Source organism: Lagenorhynchus albirostris, chromosome 17 (assembly GCF_949774975.1).
Source record: "Lagenorhynchus albirostris chromosome 17, mLagAlb1.1, whole genome shotgun sequence".
Classification (NCBI taxonomy): domain Eukaryota; kingdom Metazoa; phylum Chordata; class Mammalia; order Artiodactyla; family Delphinidae; genus Lagenorhynchus; species Lagenorhynchus albirostris.
In genome coordinates, this window is record NC_083111.1 from 66185251 (window position 1) to 66206285 (window position 21035).

The 21035-nt window shown below is 42.4% G+C and overlaps 1 protein-coding gene across 6 annotated transcripts in view; it reads right to left on the bottom strand.

The window, feature by feature from the left end:
* Positions 1 to 13786, bottom strand: part of DERL1 (derlin 1) — a 36206-nt gene extending 22420 nt beyond the window's left edge. The window contains exons 1-3 of one of the 6 annotated variants that reach the window (XR_009536514.1): positions 13411 to 13786; positions 3586 to 3697; positions 144 to 208 (exon numbers count right to left, since the gene is read on the bottom strand). Coding sequence is in view for 5 of the 6 variants with exons in the window: in XM_060128338.1 (XP_059984321.1) it covers positions 144 to 208; positions 3586 to 3697; positions 13411 to 13563 (330 nt within the window). In the remaining variant the exon portion in view is untranslated. Of the gene's footprint in view, positions 1 to 143; positions 209 to 3585; positions 3698 to 7385; positions 7505 to 8528; positions 8660 to 13410 lie in introns of those variants that run through there. The other 5 variants (XM_060128338.1, XM_060128337.1, XM_060128339.1 and 2 more) reach the window with 5 other exon arrangements.
* Between the last annotated feature and the right edge of the window lie 7249 nt (positions 13787 to 21035).

Below are 21035 nucleotides of genomic sequence, written 5' to 3' on the forward strand. Positions count from 1 at the left end.
CTTTCATGATTCTTAACTATTAACTATAGTAAACAAAGATGCAAATACTAACATTTAAAATGTTATGCAGATTACTGCCCATTTCCCCAAACCTGAAAAAAAATCTGGTTATTTCTGGCCCAAAATGACAGACGGAAGGATACCACGATGCAAATCCAGTTGAAGAGGAGCATGAATAAATAGTCTGCTGGCCTCCCATCAAAAGCTCCTGGAAACAAAAATAAGCCAAATGTCATGGTTCAGAATTTCGGAACAAAGAGACTTCTATGTTGAGAAATACTTCAAAAAATTGTAGAGAAAACACAAAATGAGAATATTTTAAAACCACTCCTTGGAAGTAAAAGAAAATTTTAATATATAAAACCGTGTCCACAATTAAGCCCTAAAGTTGCCCGGGTGTCAAGGCTAATAATCTGTGTTCCCCTAACTGAATTCCAGTCCGTAAAATGCTCTGCTCAACTAGCACGAGCCAAAAGAAACCCAAAGGGAGGACAGTCAGGTCCACAGCTGCTGAGACCCCATCCGCTGAAGCCCCTCACAGCCTGCTGGCCTTTCCTTCATGGCTCTCATCATGAGACGGAGACCTATTCGTGATTACCTGGTTAATCCCTTCTCCCTCCACTAGACCATAAGCTCTGTCAGGGGAGGAACCATGTCCGTTCTGCCTACCACTGTGGCTCCTCCACACAACTAGGCTGGGAAGCACTTACTGTTGTTATGACTGGAGACACGCGCACACGTACGCGCACACACACACGCACGTGCACACGCACACGCACGCGCACTACCGCACAGTCCGGCACTGGGCTCACCAAGAGGATTCGGTCTCCGTCTTCCAGGACCTCACATTCTAGCAAAGGAAAACAATGGCGGGGGAGTAGGGGGCAGCCACACCTTTCCATGGCCCTGACTCTTCCTACCATATCTGTGAGGGACAAAGGAAAGACCTACACCCTCTTTTGGCAGATGAGGAAGTACAGTTACATGACCAAAGTCACATGGCTTTTAGAAGCAGAGTGAAGTCTAACTACTAGTTTCTAGTTTAGTGTTCTTTCTGCTACGCCACATACTGGGCTTTGTCTTATTACTGGGCAGAACAATCAACATTGGCCCAGCTCTCCCTTCTAAGGATGATCCTCTTGCCTCCAGCTGCAAGACTAGGAGAGGGGCGGAGAAAAGAACAAATGACTGTAAGTTCCCTCTATCTCAAACTGTTACCTCCCCCCCCTCCACACCCCATCACAATTACATGATATATATAGCCCACTTAAAAAAAAATAATCCTGGGCTTCCCTGGTGGCGCAGTGGTCGAGAGTCCGCCTGCCGAGGCAGGGGATGCGGGTTTGTGCCCCGGTCCGGGAAGGTCCCACATGCCGCGGAGCGGCTGGGCCCGTGAGCCATGGCCGCTGAGCCTGCGCGTCCGGAGCCTGTGCTCCGCAACGGGAGAGGCCACAACAGTGAGAGGCCCACGTACCGCAAAAAAAAAAAAAAAAAGACTGGCTATGGGATAACTGTTAAAGATGAGTGATGATTAAAAGGGGCTCATACTGACACATGCTACAACATGATGAACCTCAAAAATATTATGCTAAGTGAAAGAAGCCAGTCACAGAAGGACACATAAAATGTCCGAAATGGGCAAATCCATACACAAAGTAGATGAGTGGTTGCCAGAGGCTGGGAGGAGGGGGAGGGATGGAGACTGCTGGCTTGGATTTTTTGGGGGGTGATGAAAATGTCTGGAATTAGTGGTGATGGCTGCACAACTTTGTGAAGATACTAAAGACCACTGGGTTGTACACTTTAAAATGGTTAAAATGAGGAACTTTATGTTAGGTGAGTTTTCTCTAAATGAAAAGGAAAAAAAATAAAGAGGTTCACTAACCTTTCTCTCTACTTTTGTATATGTTTGAAAATGCCCCATAATACAATTTTTAACAAGTGGTCACGGATCATCCACATTTAATCTAGAGTTTACTACTGATATAAAAAAAAATTCCTCCCACAGCTTAACCCTCAATGAAATCATATCAGAGGGGTAGAATGCTAAGCAAGTTGGCAAGGGAGAATGAATATCATATATTCTGGTAGATTTAAGGATCCAATCCCCGATATGGCGGTCAGAGTCCTGGTTGTCAGTTTCACCTCAGCCAGGTCACTTTACTTGCTTGAATCTCCTGTTCTTCCTTTATAAAACTAAGGGAATGGGCTAGGTCCCTTCCAGAAGTAATAGTCTATTACCCAAAACTTTGTATTAACACGGTGATTTCCCTCTTCTTAAAAAGCACCTAACAGCAAATGCCAATTTAAGGAAAAATGATATTTGACACCGAATGTCCAACCTTCTATATCCCTGCCGTTGTGAGACTGATTCACAATTCTCAAGCATATGAGCACTGACTTAGATTTAAGGGTAGCTCAGAATTTTCTAACCTGAGCTAACAGCCATCAGGTTTCTAGTCTCTGAAGTCAGACCACATTTTCAAAATCATTTAGGCTTTGCCAAATTATATTTTGACACAGCAGTCTATCGAGTTATTGCTTCTCAGTATAAGTAGCTCAGAAAAGCATATAAGGTATTGTAGAAAATAAATAACAACTCAGTAAGAAAGTTTTAAGAAAAGAATTTTATAGCTTATCCATATAGGTAGTCATATCCGAAAAACTACCATGCTATTAAAATCCTGGCTGTATATTTTTTAAAGCTTGAGTGCTTCACACTGAGTATAAATGCTCTAACACAGTGAATAATAATTAAAAAAAAAAAGAGGGACTCCCCTGGTGGAGCAGTGGTTAAGAATCCGCCTGCTAATGCAGGGGACACAGGTTCGATCCCTCGTCCAGGAAGATCCCACATGCCACAGAGCAACTAAGCCTGTGCACCACAACCACTGAGCCTGTGCTCTAGAGCCCACGAGACACAACTACTGAGCCTGTGTGCCACAACTACTGAGGCCCGCGCACCTAGAGCCCATGCTCCGCCACAAGAGAAGCCGCCACAATGAGAAGCCCACACACCTCAACAAAGAGTAGCCCCCGCTCATCGCAACTAGAGAAAGCCCACGCGCAGCAACGAAGACCCAACGCAAACAAAACTAAATAAATAAATAAATTTGTTTATTAAAAAAAAATTTTTTTTTAACTTGCATGTTTCAATTACAGAGACTAAGTCTAGGCTTTTACTTGCATAAAGTAGTGTTTTTCAACCCCAATTTAGGAGATATATACACTTCAGCCCAACTGTGCTTTAAAAAACAGGGACTGCTGTGTGACAAATGAGGGAGACGTCACATGAAGTGAGAGGCACACACAGGAGATGGACAGGATGTGTAAACCTCTGCTCTTGTATTTTTTTCACCTATGAAGTGGTGACACTGCTGCTTACATCTCATGATGATGCTGTGAGGATTAAAACACGAATAATCTAAGTGCCTAGTAGACTCCTGGCACAGTCACTACTTACTGCGCATTTACAGCATTATGTCATTCCTTTATATACGCCATCTGCCCTCAAAATTCCTCCAATAATACATGGATTAGTAAATCAGACAGAAACAATACTTAAAACAACCACAGATAACATACCTGTTTCGAGTCGTGTAGAGTACTGATATAAGAAATATAAATTGACCAAATAAAGAAATCCAGTTCCTGGACCCACAGGGAAATAAAAGGTGGCAGTAATCGGCCTCCAAATCTGTCCAGATCAAAATAAACACGGCTGTTAGTTTCTCTAAGCTGGGTGTTTTTTTTTTTTTTCTTTTAACTAAACAAAATTAGCCCTTGAAAAACATTCTCCTCAGTGATGAGAGCTACCAAATGGACATCACCAATATAATTCAAGAAAACTGAAGAAAAGTTCATATTAGCTACAATGACTTCAATGTGCAAGTCAATGGAATGAGATGGCATCATAAAATAAACAATAAATATTTCTAATCAAGTTGAAAAAAATCAATACTAAAGACATATATGGTTAATCTTTACTGGGATCAGGCTTATAGTTATGCCTATCAAAAACGAATTACAGTATAACTGAATCACTTTGCTGTAACACCTGAAACATTGTAAATCAACTACAGTGGGAACAAAAAAAGAAAAAGAAAAAAGATTTATAAAGATAATTTCCAACAGTATAGTAATTATCTCTATTTAGGAAAAGAATACACTGGGATAACAAACCTTGTCAAAATAATGTCATATTCAAAAGATAGAAGTAAAACAGGAACTTTCCATTCAAATCAATGTGCTATTTAGGCAATATGGATACATAACTTAAAAATATTCCCTTCCCCCCAAAAAACTACAGAAGGTCTACAGTGAGAAGTAAGCCTCCCTCCTGACCCTCAGTCTCCCAGCTCCTTTTCCAGCAAGAACGGATCCATTTATTGTACTTCTTTCGAGAAACAATCATTTCTATTACTATTATTCCTCCCTTTTCACCCTAACTTACCTTGCACTGTTCTATACCTTGTTTCACTCCCTTGAAAAGATATTTTTATAGGCTTCATAATATTCCTTCTGTGTGGATATCCAAACTTCACTGAAGCTATTACAATGCTACAATGAATATCCTCTTTATACATACATGTACATATAGGATAAATTCCTGTGGGTCAACCTGCTAGATCAAACATTTGCATTTAATTTCAGCAGATATTGCCAACTGCCTACAAAAATGTTTAACCAATTTATACTTCCTCCTAAAATGGAGATTAATGTCTGTCTTCTCTCCACAGCTTCACCATTTAGTGTATTTCACAGTCACCAATCATGTTTCTAAAGCTTTAGCATTTTCTTTCTTCATTTTTCTACTCAATTTGCATTTCTTTACACATTATGGAAATTGCCCTTTCTCACTGTTGCAATTATTTTCTGGTCTGTCATTAGTCTTATGCTTTTGTGGTATTTTTGCCATATAAAATGAAATGTAAAAGTTTAATTTTTATATAGGCAAATGTATCCATCATGTATCACGTTTACAAGTACTTCTCCCCCCAAGAATACAACAGTGCTCCCAGTTGTACTGTGGTTTATGTAAGAAGTGAGAAAGAGAGTCAACTTATTTTTCTAGACGGTCACTAGTTTTCTCAATACTATTTACAGAGTGACCCGTCTTCTCTCAATTGATTTGAAAAACTACTTTCATCATATATTGATTCCCTTTTATAGGAAAGTCTACTTTTAGACTATTCTGTTTGGAATCGAATGCCAATACCAATACCAAGCTATTTTAATTTCTAGTTTTATAATGTATTTTCTTATCTGGCAAAGTTATATAATTAAATAATCCCCCTCCTGTTTTTCTTCCACATATGTCACAATCTTCTTGGCTAGTCTCCATATTACTTTCCTAAATGAACGAGAACCAACACCTTTCTTATTTCACTGTGATAAAGACAGTTTCCAGCCAGAAAGTCTTTCATACCTTTCTATTGAGCTTTCGATTTCTATCTTTTTTATACTCGACCACCAAAGCTGAATTATCTAATTGTTTGTGATATTTGAAAACTCAGCCTCTTGCACTTTCCAAGTATACAACTCTATCTGTAAATAAAATTTTGTATCTTCTTCTTGCCTAATTTACTGGCTAACACCTCCAGAATCATGTTAAGTTATAGAGGTTGAAGAAGATGGCCTTCCCAGACTTGGAAATGCCAACGTAATGCTGGCTTTTGTCTTGAGAGCTGTGTCTTATCGCATGAGTGTGAAAGATATGGTCCCTATATCAAGGAGGTCTCGATAATGGGGAGTCTGTCCAAAGAAGCAGAGTAGGGACAGGAAGGGGAACTTGTGGTCTTGGAAAAATGAGTACAAAGTCCCAAAGAACTGCAAGAGCACAATAATGAATGGGTATTGCTCACGATTTGGGTGTGGCTAGAATGGAGGGCATTAGCTGTGGGGCTGGCCAGGCATAGCTGACAAGTCAGGTTCTCCAAGTACAGAACTGTAACCCTCAGAGCTTAACTCCCTGTGGAGGAGAATGCACTTCACATATCCCAAAAGTCACTTCCAACAACCTTGAACTAAACCAGTAAAACAAAATAGGTTAAAATTCATTTTGGTTTATTCACAATTTTATCTCAGAAACAGTTGGGTCTGATGGAAAGAGCACCGGAAAGGATTTGAGAAGACAGAGACTTCAGTAGGCGCTTACAAGTCAGCAGTCCTGAGTCTCAATTTCCATTTGTAAAAGAGGAGTGATATACTAATACTTGCTCCATTTTGGTTAATGGTTTAAAAAAAAAAAATAGTGTACTATTATGCTCATTTACATGTCCTAACTCAGGGGGTAGATTGTATAGATGAGGAAGCAGAATGAGAAAAGGCCAAATAATAGCCAGTAAGCGGCTGAGCTAGAATTTTGTCCCAGACAGCCTGACTCCAGAGTTTATAATACTAATAAGCCCCTATTTTTACAATGCCTCTCACAAGTGACATCATTACTATGAGATATAATTAAAATCAGTAAAAACTTTTAGTACCACTATACTACTTGTATAATCCTGAAATGAACAGAGCGTAAGCTCACAAATTCACTCTCCCCGCTTTAAGAAAAAGCATTGGGGGTAAAAGACCAGAAGCAAGCAAGCTGTGGCCTTGGCTCGGGGCCTTGGAAGAGTCTGGACCTGTGAGTTTGCATCTTCATCTACCCAGTAACATCTGTCCTTTGACTCCCGCCTTCCTCATCTCACAGATTTTGTAAAAGGTTGGAATTAAGAAAGCAGATTAAGAAGGTGCTTTGCAAAAAAATTTGTGTGGGCATACAATTATTACAATCTTTTAGGAGACACGTGCTGACCTGGTTTTTACAAATTCACATTTTAAACTCCCCCCGGATTCCTCTCAGTTACTCCAGGCCTGATTTTGGAAAAGAAACCTCAGGGGTTTTCTGACTACATTTTTCACTAACACTTGATGCCATGATGCTATTTTTAGCCACTGTGTGCACCTGTGCTTTGGAAATCAGTGTCTGTCAAAATACCGCACACTTCTTTTCCCAGTTCATTATGCTTACCCTTGAGGTACACTTGCTCTCACTGATCTAAGGGACTTAGTATTATTTTTACATCACTTTAAAATTATAATCTGAAAACACCAGGAGATAGCTCATCTCTTCAGAGGGACACAGTGTAATATATTTCTGAAATCCCCCTTGTAGGTAACCAACTAAATCCCCTCCTCTCCTCTGATATGTAGATAGTTACGATAAGGAAATGGCTTTATTTTCAGGGCTGGGAGTGGTGAAGGCAACTTTCGAGCCTAGAAAGCCTGCACTGACCTGTAAGAAGCAGCCAGGGGCAGTGCAAAGAGCCTGGGACTTGCAGGCAAGCATCTCACTTTAACCCCACAGCAATCCCAAGGCCGGAAGCATAATCACCCACCTTTTCACGAGGAAAGCTGGGCCCTCATTAGAGTTGAGGTAACCCTCCCAGAGTTCCTCACTGAGCAAGAGCAAGAAGCCCACGTGCTCCCCAGCGTAGAGGCCTTCAAAGAAACATCAGACACTGCTCGTCGTCAGCTGCTAGTCCGACAACTTCTGTTGAGTGTTTAGTTCAACCATCCTTCAACAAAAATCTCCCAAACAATGTGCTACTGAAATCATTACAAACGCCACCCAGAGTCTAGGGCAGGTTTTTTTAACTATCAAAAACAAAGATTTTTCTGCAACAATACAGACTGGTTGATTTGGAGTTAAAGAAAGTCTGCCTGGGTCATCAAGCAAGTAAGAATGAAGAGAACCCATGTGCCAAACGCTGATGTTAGCAAACTCTGGCTTTTCTCTCTCTTTTTTTTTTTTTTGGCAGGAGGTGGCGGTGTGGGGGAGAGGAGCCGGGGGTGGGGCTGGGGGGACACTAGACAGGCAAGAAAATCAAATGAAAGGCACTCAGTCTCAACTGAGGACGTTAAACCAGCTATTAGGAGCCATCAATTCTACTCCTAGGTACGTATGCATACCTATGTTCACCAAGACGTGTTCCAGAATGTTCACAGCAGCACTACTCATTCTAGCCAAAACTAGAACTACCCAAAAAGCCCGTTACCAGCAGAAAGGGTAAATAAATGGTGGTCTGTTCACACAAGGGAACAATATAAGGATGAGCAATCTATAACCACATGCAACAATGTGGGTGACTCTCAAACTGTTGAAAAGAGGCTAGACACAAAAAAATACATATTGTATAATTTCATTTATAGAACAGTAAGAAAACTGGCAAAAACCATCAATGGTATTAAAAGTCAAGACAGTAGTTACCCTTGCAGTGGGTAGTGACCAGAAGGGAGCAGCAGGAAGGTTTTGGGGATGCTGGCTGTGTCTTGATCTGGTGGCTGGTTACATACTGATGTTCAATTTTTGAAAATTCAACAAGCTATAAATATATAATACATACACTTTCCTGCTTGAATACTGCAACTCAACAAAAAGTTTAAAAATGAAGCTATGAGCTCACCCTTAGCTACAGACCACAGCAGAACTGTCTTATGTGGACAGGATTGCAAAGGAAAGATTTTAAAGCTGTACATACCAGAACACTTGCCATAAAGTTCTAAATCCAAACCCTGAGGCTACTTCTATGCTCAGCCCACAGACCAAGTTCATTCCCCTTCCGGTTACGGGTCTATATGACTCTCTTTCCCAACACACTCAGATGAGTCTGCTAGGGCTGCTGTCATCAGGCTAAATGTGAGAACATGAGCAAAAGCTTGGCAAATAAATATCAGCACCAGGCCTGGTCACAGACTCGGTTGGTGCCATTTCTTTTTGTTCCCGGAAACAAATCAGAGAAATTGAGAGTACATATCTTCCCATTTCTAGTCAGGACGCCTTTAGTGGGACAAAAAGAAGGATAATAATCCAGCAGTTACATTTTAATTTCAATTACAAATTAAAATTAGAATATTACTGCCCAAGGAGAGAAGGCAGCAATGGCAGGAATTATTATTGACTAATAAGTAAAAATAGGCACTATTTTTTTAATAGATTATCTACCAGATTATTTACTGGGCACCTTACATTCTTTATGTTTTTATATAATAGAGGCATGAAGTGGGTAACATTTCTCCTCAATTTGAAGATACTCATTTTCGTGTTCCTGAAATTCGGACGTGCCTTACCGTCAATATATTCATTTAATGTAATCTGTACTCTCCTCCCCTTCCAAAAAATTGTATTAAATTAAAGGAGCATCTTATAACCAATGGAGTTACAACACAGTTAACTCTTAGAACAGAGTTAATATGGTATTAAATTCTCCCCACTTTTAGGTGGGGAAACTGAGGCTCAGAAAGGATAAACAGCTTGCCTGAGGGCTTACAGCTTGCAAGGGGGCTAAGCCAGGCCTGGAGACCACGACTCAACTACCTGAAATCCCACAGTCTTTCTACTCTAATAGAAAAGGAACAATAATTTGCTACGACTGGTTTGAAAGAAATCACCCTCAAGAATGTTTCGTTAAACACTTAACTATGTGTTTGGGTAGACAGGATGCAAAAGAGTGAAACAAGAGCGCTTAGAACTATCTTGAACTCACCAAAATAGAAACTGAAACTGCAGCTGTCTATCAACTGGGGTAACGCTGACCTCGGGATGTTTATGGGGGTTAAGTGAGGTATCACATGGAGAAGCCCAACACAGATGTAAGGCAGTGATGTTATTTTGTCCAAAGAAACGAAATCTCCCGTGTGGGCAGCCCTGGGAGACATAATCTCAGAAACCACGAGGGCAGCAGCAAAGTGCAGCCTCTCTTCTCGTTAATCAGGGACCAATATGGAGGCATTTCATCACTGTGTACTATCTGATCAATGAGTCTTAAATGTAAGAGATGAGGAACTTTAGGCAATAGTGGAGTGAGTCTTAACATACACCTACGCCTTTCCACTTACCCAAACTAAGGAAATAACATTTTAAACTTTAGAGTTCCAAACCAACAAGCTACTCAGAAGAAACCCACAGATAAGGAGGAAAAGTAACTTTTGTCACTTCCAGCATGAATCCACAATTCTAAATTGATCACTTCCAAGTTGTCCAAAGATGCAGCTTTTAAGGAAAAGAGGAGCCTCTAGCAGAAAGCACACCACAGGCTGTGTGTCCTCACCCATCAGCCTCTCAGATGCAGTTTTTCCTTTAACTGCTTCATTTGCAAATGAGTTCTTCCAGCTTCTGAAAGCTAAACCTGTTCAGAAAGAGTAGGAGTCAGAGTAGCAGAAAGAAAGTATAGATACTGGTCTCTCCACACCCGGGCAGTGAGCACACTGTCCTGCCTTCTACCAGCAGCTTCTCCCCCGTTTCAGGAAAACAAGCCCTGCCTTCTACCAGCAGTTTCTCCCCCGTTTCAGGATAACAAGCCCACAAGACGCAATGCAAGGAAGATGGGAACATTATGGAAGGTGTGACATGAAAGATGACCTTTCTAATCAGTTCACCACTTTTAATATTATACACATGTAGGCTATTAGAAAGACTTACTTTTACTAAGCTGACTACAGAAACAAGCAAGATTTTGCAAGTAGGGCCAAAGAGCCAGTTTTGACCAGGTCCTTCTCATTGACGACCATTGATGATTTACAATCATTTATGACCACTGCTCCTCAGGCGCCGCATTACCTAACATGCCACAGGGCACAAAGTGCACAACATTCACTGCAACAAATATTTTACCAAAGCAAATAGAAAAGAGTCTGCCATTCTGGCTGCACACCCACATCATATTCTAATACTCAACTGCCTCCTTAACTTCTCCACCTGGATGCCTAAAAAGCCTCTCTGGACTTAATATGGTCAAAATATAACTCTTTATTGATACCTTCCTCCACCCCCAAACCTAAGCCTCCCTAAACATTCCCAATCTCAGAAAAGAGCTGCACCAGGCACTCCATTGCTCCTGTGAAAACAGTGACATCTTCAAGTCCTGCCCCTTCACATCCATTAAGCTGCAGTGTAGTCCACTCCAACTCCCAAATCTATCCACTTCTATCTTCACAGCCACTCTGGTCCAAACCACCATCTCTCTTGCCCTCTAACTTGACTCACCTCTCTGATCCTGTTACCTAGCCCACCCTTTCCCCCATTCACATACCAAGTCCATCCCACAGAGTAGCCAAGGCAATTTTTCAGTCCTTTGTTCAAAAGGCTCTGAAGCCTTTCTAGTGCCTTCAAATTAAAGTTCAAACCACAAAGCCCTACACAGTCTAGCCCCAGCCTACCTTTCCTCTTTCACTTTATTGCACTCACCCCTGGCTATCTCTCTGTCCTCAACTACCAATCCTCGTCCCTACAGCTGACTCTGTACTAACTATCCAGTCTTCTTTCTGTTTCTAATTCCTGCTTCTAAGCCTTTCCCTTATTACTCCTTCTTCTTGGAAGATTGTCCCCAGAGCCAGATCTTCCCAAAGCTGGCTCCTCGTCATTCAGATTTCAGTTCAAATACCTTCTCTGAGGCCTTTCTGGAACACTTCATCAAAGTCACTCTCCGTCACACACCCCTCTCTTATTTTCTTCATGTGAGCTGGGACTTTTTCTGTACTATTCACTAATGTACCCCTAGTGCCCAGCACTGGCAAGTACCCAATTATTTCCACGCATTCAACCCATATATAAGCACCTGCTATATGCCAAACACTAATCTACGTAACAAAGACAGTGGTAAACAGACAAGTGGCTCTCACAGACATTTATTCTCTGAAGGGAAGCAGGCTAACAAACATCAAGGGGTGATATGTAACCAAGAAAAATTAAGGATAAGGGAGACAGAGTGAAGGAGAGGTACTATTTTACATAGTGCAATCAAATAAGGCCTTGCCAATAAGGTGGCATTTGGGCAGACTTGAAGGAGGTAATGAGATAAACCACAGTTATCGTCCTCAAGCAGAGAAATAACATGTGCTAAGGGCCTGAGCAGGGATGGAGTTAGGTGCTGAAGAAACAGAAAGGATTCCACTGTGGAGCCTAATATACAAGGTGGAAAGCGGTAGGAGATGAGGTCAGAGAGGCAGTAGGGGCCTTGCAGGCCACTGAAAGGACTTGAGCTTTACTCATCCAGTTGAGAAGACATTAAAAGGTTCTGGGCAGAAGGCTGCCAGGATGTGATTTATGTTTTAAAAGGGTCACTCTAGCTGTCTAGAGAAAAGATTGAAAGGAACAAGGCTGCTATGATAATGGCTTGCAGTAGAGAATGAAAAGGGATTGCATTCTGGACATCTGTCTAAAATAAACAGAATTTGCTAACAGACTGTGGGATGTGAGATAAGAAGTCAAGGATGAGGCCATGACTTTTAGGGTGAGCTCCTGTAATAATGGAATGGCTATTTACTTCTAGGGAAAAGAATATTGTTTTGGACACATTACGTCTGAGATGTCTATTAGTCATCTAAGTGGTAATTTCAAGTATACAAGTCTGGAAGTGAGATAGATCTGGACTGAAAATATGTATATTTGTATTTGAGAATCTTCAGTTTGTAGAAATTATATAAAGCCATGAAGCTACATGAGATCACCCACAGCTAGGGACAATATGGAAAAGAGGTCCTGGGGTACATCACAATATTTAAGGATCAGGAAGATGGGGAACCAGCAAAGAAAACTAAGAAACAGCCAGTGAGGAGAGAGAAGACAAGAGTGTGTTACCCACAGTCCAAACAACGTGTCGAAATTAATGTCAGATCTTAGTATCCGACCTGCCACTGATTAAAGATTTAAATCACAGAATCCAGTGAATAAAGATAACCTCCAGAAAACTAATATTCTCTTGCCAGGAATGTTACTCTGGGCTGTTTCCTTCATGCTTCAAAAAATAAAGACTTCCATTTCAGGAGCAATTTACTCTTTACTCACTCCTTCATAAATACAACTACTACCTGCCAGATACTAGATCAGGATCTGGGATGCACACAAATAAACTCCCTCTTTGCACCTCGGGCTTCAAATCACTCCTACTGGGAAGAAACTCCATTAACATAAAAAGAACTCAGCTAGTAGTTGAGCAAGGCGACGTCCACATAACATCCACTTGGGTGGCAGAGGGAGGTCAGAGGGCAGCTGCTCCAGGTGGCCCCAGGTTGCTACTCACTGGCGTCCAATAGATTGACAACTATCAGACTTACCTTCCCACTGCCGCCTTCTCTGAGTACAGAGGGCGAGGAGCACAATTTTAATGGAAGGACAAAATCAATCCCTTCCCACCGGGCCAAACCGTGTTGTCTCCCTCCACGTCTCCAGCTACCCAGGCCCACGCTCAAACCCCTTGGCCTCCACCCTACCCCCTGGCCACAGGACCCCGCCCTAAACCGCTGGAGCCACCGCACTACAAGTCCCACCAGGCACCGCGCGTCCGCAACCAGCCGGTCTACGCCCCGCCGCTGCGGGGCCACCTGGGGCCTGTAGTCTCCACTTCCCCAGTCGCCGGTCAGTACCTGGAAGCGATAGAGGAAGGCTTCGGGCCAGAGAAAGAAATAGGCCGGGCTGATGAGACCGAGTTTGCCGACTAAGGGCACCGCGACGGTGGCGGCGAACCAATAGCGCGTGATGGCCGGGATGCTCCTGAACCAGTCCCCGATGTCCGACATCTTCGCCTCTTCGGTGGCCGGGATGTGCAAAGCCGCCCGACTCCTGTCCCGGCCCCCTCACGACGCGGTCCGCTGGGCGAGTGGGAGGTGTCGAGGCGGAAGCCGCCCCAGCCCCGTTGCAGAACGCGGAGACCGTCAGACGTGGCGCCACCGAATTCGGACGAACGAGGGAGAATTCGGCAGCGAAACTTCCCCTTCCGGCGGCCGACGACGACGTTAACCAGAAGTCCCGCCGCTTAAAGGGCGAGCACCGTTTTTACCACTGGGCAGAAGCTCGGTGGTTCGAAGGCGGGAGGGCGAGGGACGGGTCCAGGAGGGGCCGACCTCACGACTGGTGGGGAACAGTGGTTGCCAGGAGCAACGACAGATACTCCAGCCAATAGCGAGGCTGAACGCCCTCTACCCAGTTCCTGCCGGATTTATAGCCCAGGTGGCTCCACTTGGAGGGTGTTTAAAGGGGAAGGAGGAAAATAAAGTACAATGTAGCCCCTCAATTGTCCATCCTTTCCACAAATGTTTATTGAGGGCTTAGTAAGTGCGAGATAGGGTTTTAGACTCTGGAGGTGCTGCAGCTATCAGAGCTGTTGTGGTACATTCTCTCCTGGAGCTTCCATACAAAGGTAGGGAGGTAATGAACAAATAATTGAATAAGATAATTTCAAGAGAGTGGTAAGAAAAATAAGGAAGATAAGTTAGGATAGTGGGGATAGAGTGATGGAGTGGGAGTGCAGAAGTGTGGGGAGAGATGGCTGCTTTCGATGAGAAAGGTCAGGGAGAAGCTGATCTTTGAGCTGAGCACACACACAGATCTGGAGAGTTTTCCACACAGAGAAAACAACCACTCTGCACACACAAAATGTTGCCTGCCATTTCAGTAAACAGAATGTTGACTTCTATTCCAGTAAACAGGGAATGTTGCCTGCCATCAGGCCCTTAGCCACTGCAGCCACCCAGATGGTGTGCCCTGAGGAGAATTCAGGGCGGAGAAAAACAGGATACTGGCCCTAAATAGTTAAGGTGCATATCTAAGGAATAATTTCAATGAGCCAGGTTATTGCACCTTCCCATACAAAGAAAAGCACTAAAATCTTTACCTTGAGATGTCTGATTTTTGCAATTAGCAGTAATCTTTTGACATTTGACTACATGGTTTTTTTGTTTGTTTCAGCAAAAACTCCTATATATCTTGGCTTCTCCCTTACCTCTTTGGAGCAGTTCCTCAGAGCTATCTGAGAGGCTATGTCCTGGGCTATAGTCCTCAGTAAATTCCTCGAATAAAATTTAGCCACAACTTTTAGGTTACGTGATTTTTCTTCAGTCAACAACTCCAACTGGCTTGCAATTTGGAGGAACTGAAAGCAGAAATGATCATGACTCTTAATCTAGTTTGCTGGGTAGGACCTAAATTACAAGTAGATGAAAATCCCTCTTGCTTTTAAAAGAATCTATCAAAGGATACAGAGTAGAACTTTTCCTGTTGTCTTTAGATATAGGACTGTTGGGCTGCACCCTGCAGGCCTGCAAGCCCTGCACTTGCCCAGCTTCAAGACCAAAGAAAGAGCCCAGAGTCAGCCACAGAGACATCAAAGGTTTAATGGATAGGGGGAGCTTACACATCTGAAGCAAGGTCCTGGAGCGACACCTCACCACGTGTGGCAGACAGTGGGCAGGATATGGCAGCAGTCTTTGCTACCTGGGGGAGAGACAGGTTACCAGTTATAGGGGGAATTGACTTCAGGTTGGGTTATCGGTTACCAGGGAAACTATTGGAGGAGCATGCCCCTCACCGCCCCTTTGATAAACTATCCTGGGGGAAATGTTCTGATCTAAAGATTAGAACAATCACTAGCTGGGTCATGGGGTAGGAAGGTCAGTCATGTGAGTAGGGTGTAGGTGAAGTACGTATGTACTGGTCCAGCAGGGGATGTACAGAGACAAGAGAACAGTCATCTTGATTGGCCTGATCATATAAGGGCCTACAGTTTAAGACTGATGAGGCCATCCAGTAGAGACCACTAGGAACACACCTATAGTCCAGAAGGTTAGATTTCTTAACTTGCTAGGAGGGAGACTACACTCCAGAGGAAACTGAAACATCTCACCAAACTAAAGAGAATAGGGTCATTATTGGATTATAAGGAAGGGTTGAGTTGTGGTATAATTTAAATGAAGCAGTGTTTTGATAGGCTCAAAACAGAGCAGAGCTGTCTGTAAAAGTGTTAACATCAGGCCTAAGACTGAGCTGAAAAGCAGACCCAGGGTCCTCTTTCCTTACAAATCTCAAAATTAAGTTAAGTGTGGGGCTTCCCTGGTGGTGCAGTGGTTAAGAATCCACCTGCCAATGCAGGAGAAACGGGTTCGAGCCCTGGTCCCGGAAGATCCCACATGCCGTGGAACAACTAAGCCCATGTGCCACAACTACTGAGCCTGCGCTCTAGGGCCCACGAGCCACAACTACTGAAGCCCATGAGCCACAACTACTGAAGCCCGCGTGCCTAGAGCCCGTGCTCCACAACAAGAGAAGCCACCGCAATGAGAAGCCTGCACACTACAACGAAGAGTAGCCCCTGCTCATCGCAACCAGAGAAAAGCCCGCGTGCAGCAACAAAGACGCAAAAGCAGCCCAAAATAAAAAATAAATAAAAATAAAATTTTAAAAAAATACAGTACTCCTATGATTTAAAAAAAAAAAAAGATAAGTGTGGAATGTTGGGTCTGAAAACTCCTTATCTAAAGCTTTGCACCTGGATTTAAAATCCTGTGTCAAAATGACCCGTATGCGTCAGGTCCTTCAGCAAGAATGGGGTGTTCCATCCACACTGATTTCAAACAGCAAAGTTTCTGCCAATCTGTTTGCCAATTTTGGAGAACATTTCTTAGCACCATGTCCTTGATGTTAATTAACAAAAGCATTTTTTACAGAACAAAAAGGCACTAAATATTCCATAGTCTAATGAGACTATACAATATTCGGGGATCTAAGAAATAACAAGCATAGTAAATAGATGAAGAAACGTCTCACCTGGACAAAGCTGGTGGGAGTGTAAATTGGTACAACCTTATAAGCTAATTTTGATATAAAAGAAAAGCTAGTACGTTGTATAAATAGATATTTAGAAATCTCGCCTAAGTTTCCTTCTCTACATCTCCACCCATTTTCTTTTACCTACTACCCATTGTATCCAAGGTACAGTGAGAAAAAAATGGGTTATCTACCTTAGGTGGAGGGATAAATAAGGTTTCTCTGATGAAATCATAAGTAAGGTACGTGAGAAAAAAAACAAGGATAAAACAACATACATCCAGTGTTTGTCAGTATTTATTTCTGGGTTGTACTCTAGAATTCACTGAGTGTGTGCTCTGGAATTCACCTTCAGGGTTTAGAAACACAAGTTTAAATTGCGACTATGCCACTTATTAGCAATATCATGTTTTTAAAATGAAACCTCAGGACTTCCCTGGTGGTCCAGTGGTTAAGACTCCGCGCCCCCCACTGCAGGGTGTATGGGTTCGATCCCTGGATGGGGAATTAAGATCCCGCACGCTGCATGACGCAGCCAAAAATAAAATAAAATAATCTCTCTGTTCTCAGTCTCTTCATCTGTAAAATGGGTGGGGAGAAGGTAACTCATAGGATTGTTGTGAAGATGTACAAGAGACAAATTCATGTCTAGTGCTTGAAGCAGTATACTTATTACAATTCTCTTTGTGCTTATTTCTCCTTTTGAAATGTTTAAAATGAAAATGTATCTATCACTTTTGTAATTTAAACAAGTTGATCGGTAAGAGTGCTTGTCTGCCTTCAAATTGTCCTACCTTAATGACAGAGCATTGTTTCCAAATGAGAGTGAGTATGAGGGTCACCAGTGAGAACTTGGCCCATCCCCCAGAGACTTCAAGTTTCATAAGCTTGAGGTGGTCCTAGAAATTGGCATTTTCAAAAGCCCTTCCCCCACCCACCATGTGATTCTGATGCAAGTTATCTGCAGACCATTCTTTGAGAACCATCAGACTAGATGGACATTCAGGATTTTCCCATTTCTCTTTATTATAAAATCACTCTACATTGTGATAAACTATTCTGGGCATAAAACACAAAGGTGTTTAATTCTTAGTTATCTTAAATAGAGGATTTCCCCAGTGCTCCAGATAGCGTGCTCTAGAATTCAATCACTTAGCTTGTAAGAAAGTTCCTGTGTTACTGTCATCAACACAAGTCATCATTTAAAAACATGCAGGTAATGATACCAGGCTATGTTCTAGGAAAAAATGTGGAGGTTTGAGGGAAACAGGCGCTCTCGTGAATTACTGATGAGAATATATATTTGTACCCCTCCAGCAAGCAATTTGGCAATATTTAAATGCATTTCTAGGAATTTAAATTTTAGGTACACTCAAACTTTTTTTTTAATGTGCAGGGATAATCATTGCTGCATTTTCTGAAATAGCAAAAGACTAGAAATAGCTGATTATCTGTCAATAAGAAACTGATTAAATAAACTACACTTTATCCATATAATTGAATACTATACAAACTTTATTAGAAAAAAATAATTTTGTACGCCCCCCACATGGAATAATCTCTAATAACATACAGCATTAACACAAGAGTAATAGTACAAGACACATGCTACGCCATTACACAGATGAATTGTACAGAAGGCACACACAAAAATATACGCACAGTATTTGCTTGAAACAGTGGTTACCTTTGGGAAGGGAAACTCAGAGGCTGGGAGACAGGAGTGGGAAGGAGGCGTTTCATTGCATATCCTTTTGTGCCTTTTAAATTTTATCCCAATTATATGTACTTGTGTTTTGAAGTTAACTTTAAAAATAAGTAGAAAGGAGGTTTCTTCAGAAAGGAACAGGTTCAATGTCAACATCTTCAGAAAGATTGAGAAATAGAAAAGATAACTTCAACAATGTCTCTCCTGCTGTAATTGAAATACATTTCCTATTGTTTCTCTAAAAAAAAAGAACTTAAAAAAACTGGAGGGAGACCAACAACGGAGAACACATTATTGCCTGGTGATAGATCTCAACACTATGCTGCTGAGTGATGCTGACAGACAGGGAACTGATGATTTAAATACCTTTCTGTCACAACAGTTACATAGGAACACCATCCTAGTGGGATGCCTGCCACGTTAGTGCCGTCTCGGCTTCAAGAAATCCAAAGCACATTGCAAAGATGTAATTAATCTTTATGTTAACTAGTAGGCGGTTTTGTTAGCCCCATCTTGCAGATGAAGAAGCTATGGCAAGAATAATTTATCTCTGTTATGCCTGGCAGAAGCAGTCCATATTTGTAGTCCTAAGCCTGGGCAATTATTTTTATTTTGGCACACTGGGATGGGAAACAAGAGGATTAGTAAATAGCATATAAAGCATTTCCCATTTGTTATTCTGATTAGTGCACGTGTGTGTGTGTGTGTGTTTGTGTGTGTGTCTGTGTGTGTGTGTGTGTGTGTGTGTGTGTACTAAAGAGCCTTCTACACACTGTAAAGGAATCAACCTGGATTCCAGTCCTGCCTCTGTCCTCTGCTGATTGTGTGACCATGGGCAAGTAACTAACCTCTTAGCTGACTTATCCAAATGGGAAAATAGTATTACCTGCCACCTACATCAAGGTTGTTGTTTGTTTGTTTTAATTGAGAGCCTGCTGTTTACCAAGCTCTGTGCTTGTGCTCTCCGGGCATCATCTCTCTCTCTCTCTCTCTTTTTTAAATAAATAAATTTATTTATTTATTTTTCGCTGCGTTGGGTCTTCGTTGCTGCACATGGGCTTTTTCTAGTTGCGGTGATCGGGGGCTATTCTTTGGTGCGGTGAGCGGGCTTCTCAGTGCGGTGGCTTCTCTTGTTGCGAAGCACGGGCTCTAGGCACGCGGGCTTCAGTAGTTGCAGCACACGGGCTCAGTAGTTGTGGCTCAAGGGCTCTAGAGCGAAGGCTCAGTAGTTGTGGCGCACGGGCTTAGACACTCCGCGGTGTGTGGGATCTTCCCGGACCAGGGCTCGAACCCGTGTCCCCTGCACTGGAAGGCAGATTCTTAACCTCTCCGCCACCAGGAAAGTCCCTGGGCATCATCTCTCTTAATGGTCACACTAATGTTGCCGAAACTCGGCCTCTGTTCACCGGTGCCACTAGAAATGCAGAGATAGAGTTTTGGGTGAAGTTGAAAAGAATAGCTTTATTGCTTTCAGGCAAACGGGACCACAGCAGGCTATTGCCCTCAGAACTGTGTGTCCCACCCTGGAGAGGGTAGTGAGTTTTATAGTGTTCAAGGAGCAGGGAGTGGTCAGCTGGTGGACATTTTTCTGATTGGTTGGTGGTGAGGTAATCAGAAGTCAGCATCATCAACTTTCTGTTTCCAATCCATCTGGGGTCTACATGTCTGTGGGCAGCACACAGTTAACTTCTTCCACCTGGTTGGGGGTTTCAGTATCTGCAAAACAGCTCAAAGGCCATGGCTCAGAATATTATCTATAGTCCTTGAGGAAGAAATAAAGGTCCTTAACTTTGTTTAATGGCTAAAGTATTATTATTTTATCTTGCTTGACTGTTTTCCTTTCTGCATTTTCTCACTTCTCTGATTAAATTTATTCTTTGACTAAATTATTTCTACAGACAAAATGTAGGCGGAGGACATGGGTGGAGGTCTATTCTGGGAAGGCTTCATAGAGTCCTGCTCGGTTACACTAACCCCCATAGGCAGGTACTATTATTACAGAAACAGAGATTAATTTATCCAAAGTCACATAAGTGTAAGTGGTGACTCACATCTAGGTCTATCTGACTTGAGTCAATCTTTTAACCACTCTGCTGTACCTCTGTGAAAATAATGAAGGCTTTTTATAAACTCAAAAGCATCTCATAGGTACTGGTTGTCCTATGCATTGATTAATTTTGTGTGTTGACAATTTGAAAATCTTTATGCATATACGTCTTTGTATAAAATAGCTAACTGTTTTTTCCACTAATAGCTAACATTTACTGAGTGTTAACAGTTTGGCACTTTATCCATTAGTCTTTGCAAGAACACATCACCCTGTGAGGTACTTTTATTTCCATTTATAAATGAAGAAACAGGAGACTTCCCTGGTGGCGCAGTGGTTGAGAATCCGCCTGCCAATGCAGGGGACACAGGTTCGATCCCTGGTCCGGGAAGATCCCACATGCCGCGGAACAACTAAGCCTGTGTGCCACAACTACTGAGCCCACGTGCCACAACTACTGAAGCTTGCACACCTAGAGCCTGTGCTCCGCAACAAGAGAAGCCACCACAATGAGAAGGCCACACACTGCAACGAAGAGTAGCCCCTGCTTGCCGCAACTAGAGAGAGCCCACACAGCAACAAAGACCCAACGTGGCCAAAAATAATAATAATAAAAATAAACCTTTAAAAAAATAAAGAATAGAAGGGAAAACATATTTTAAAAATAAATAAATACATGAAGAAACAGCCTCAGA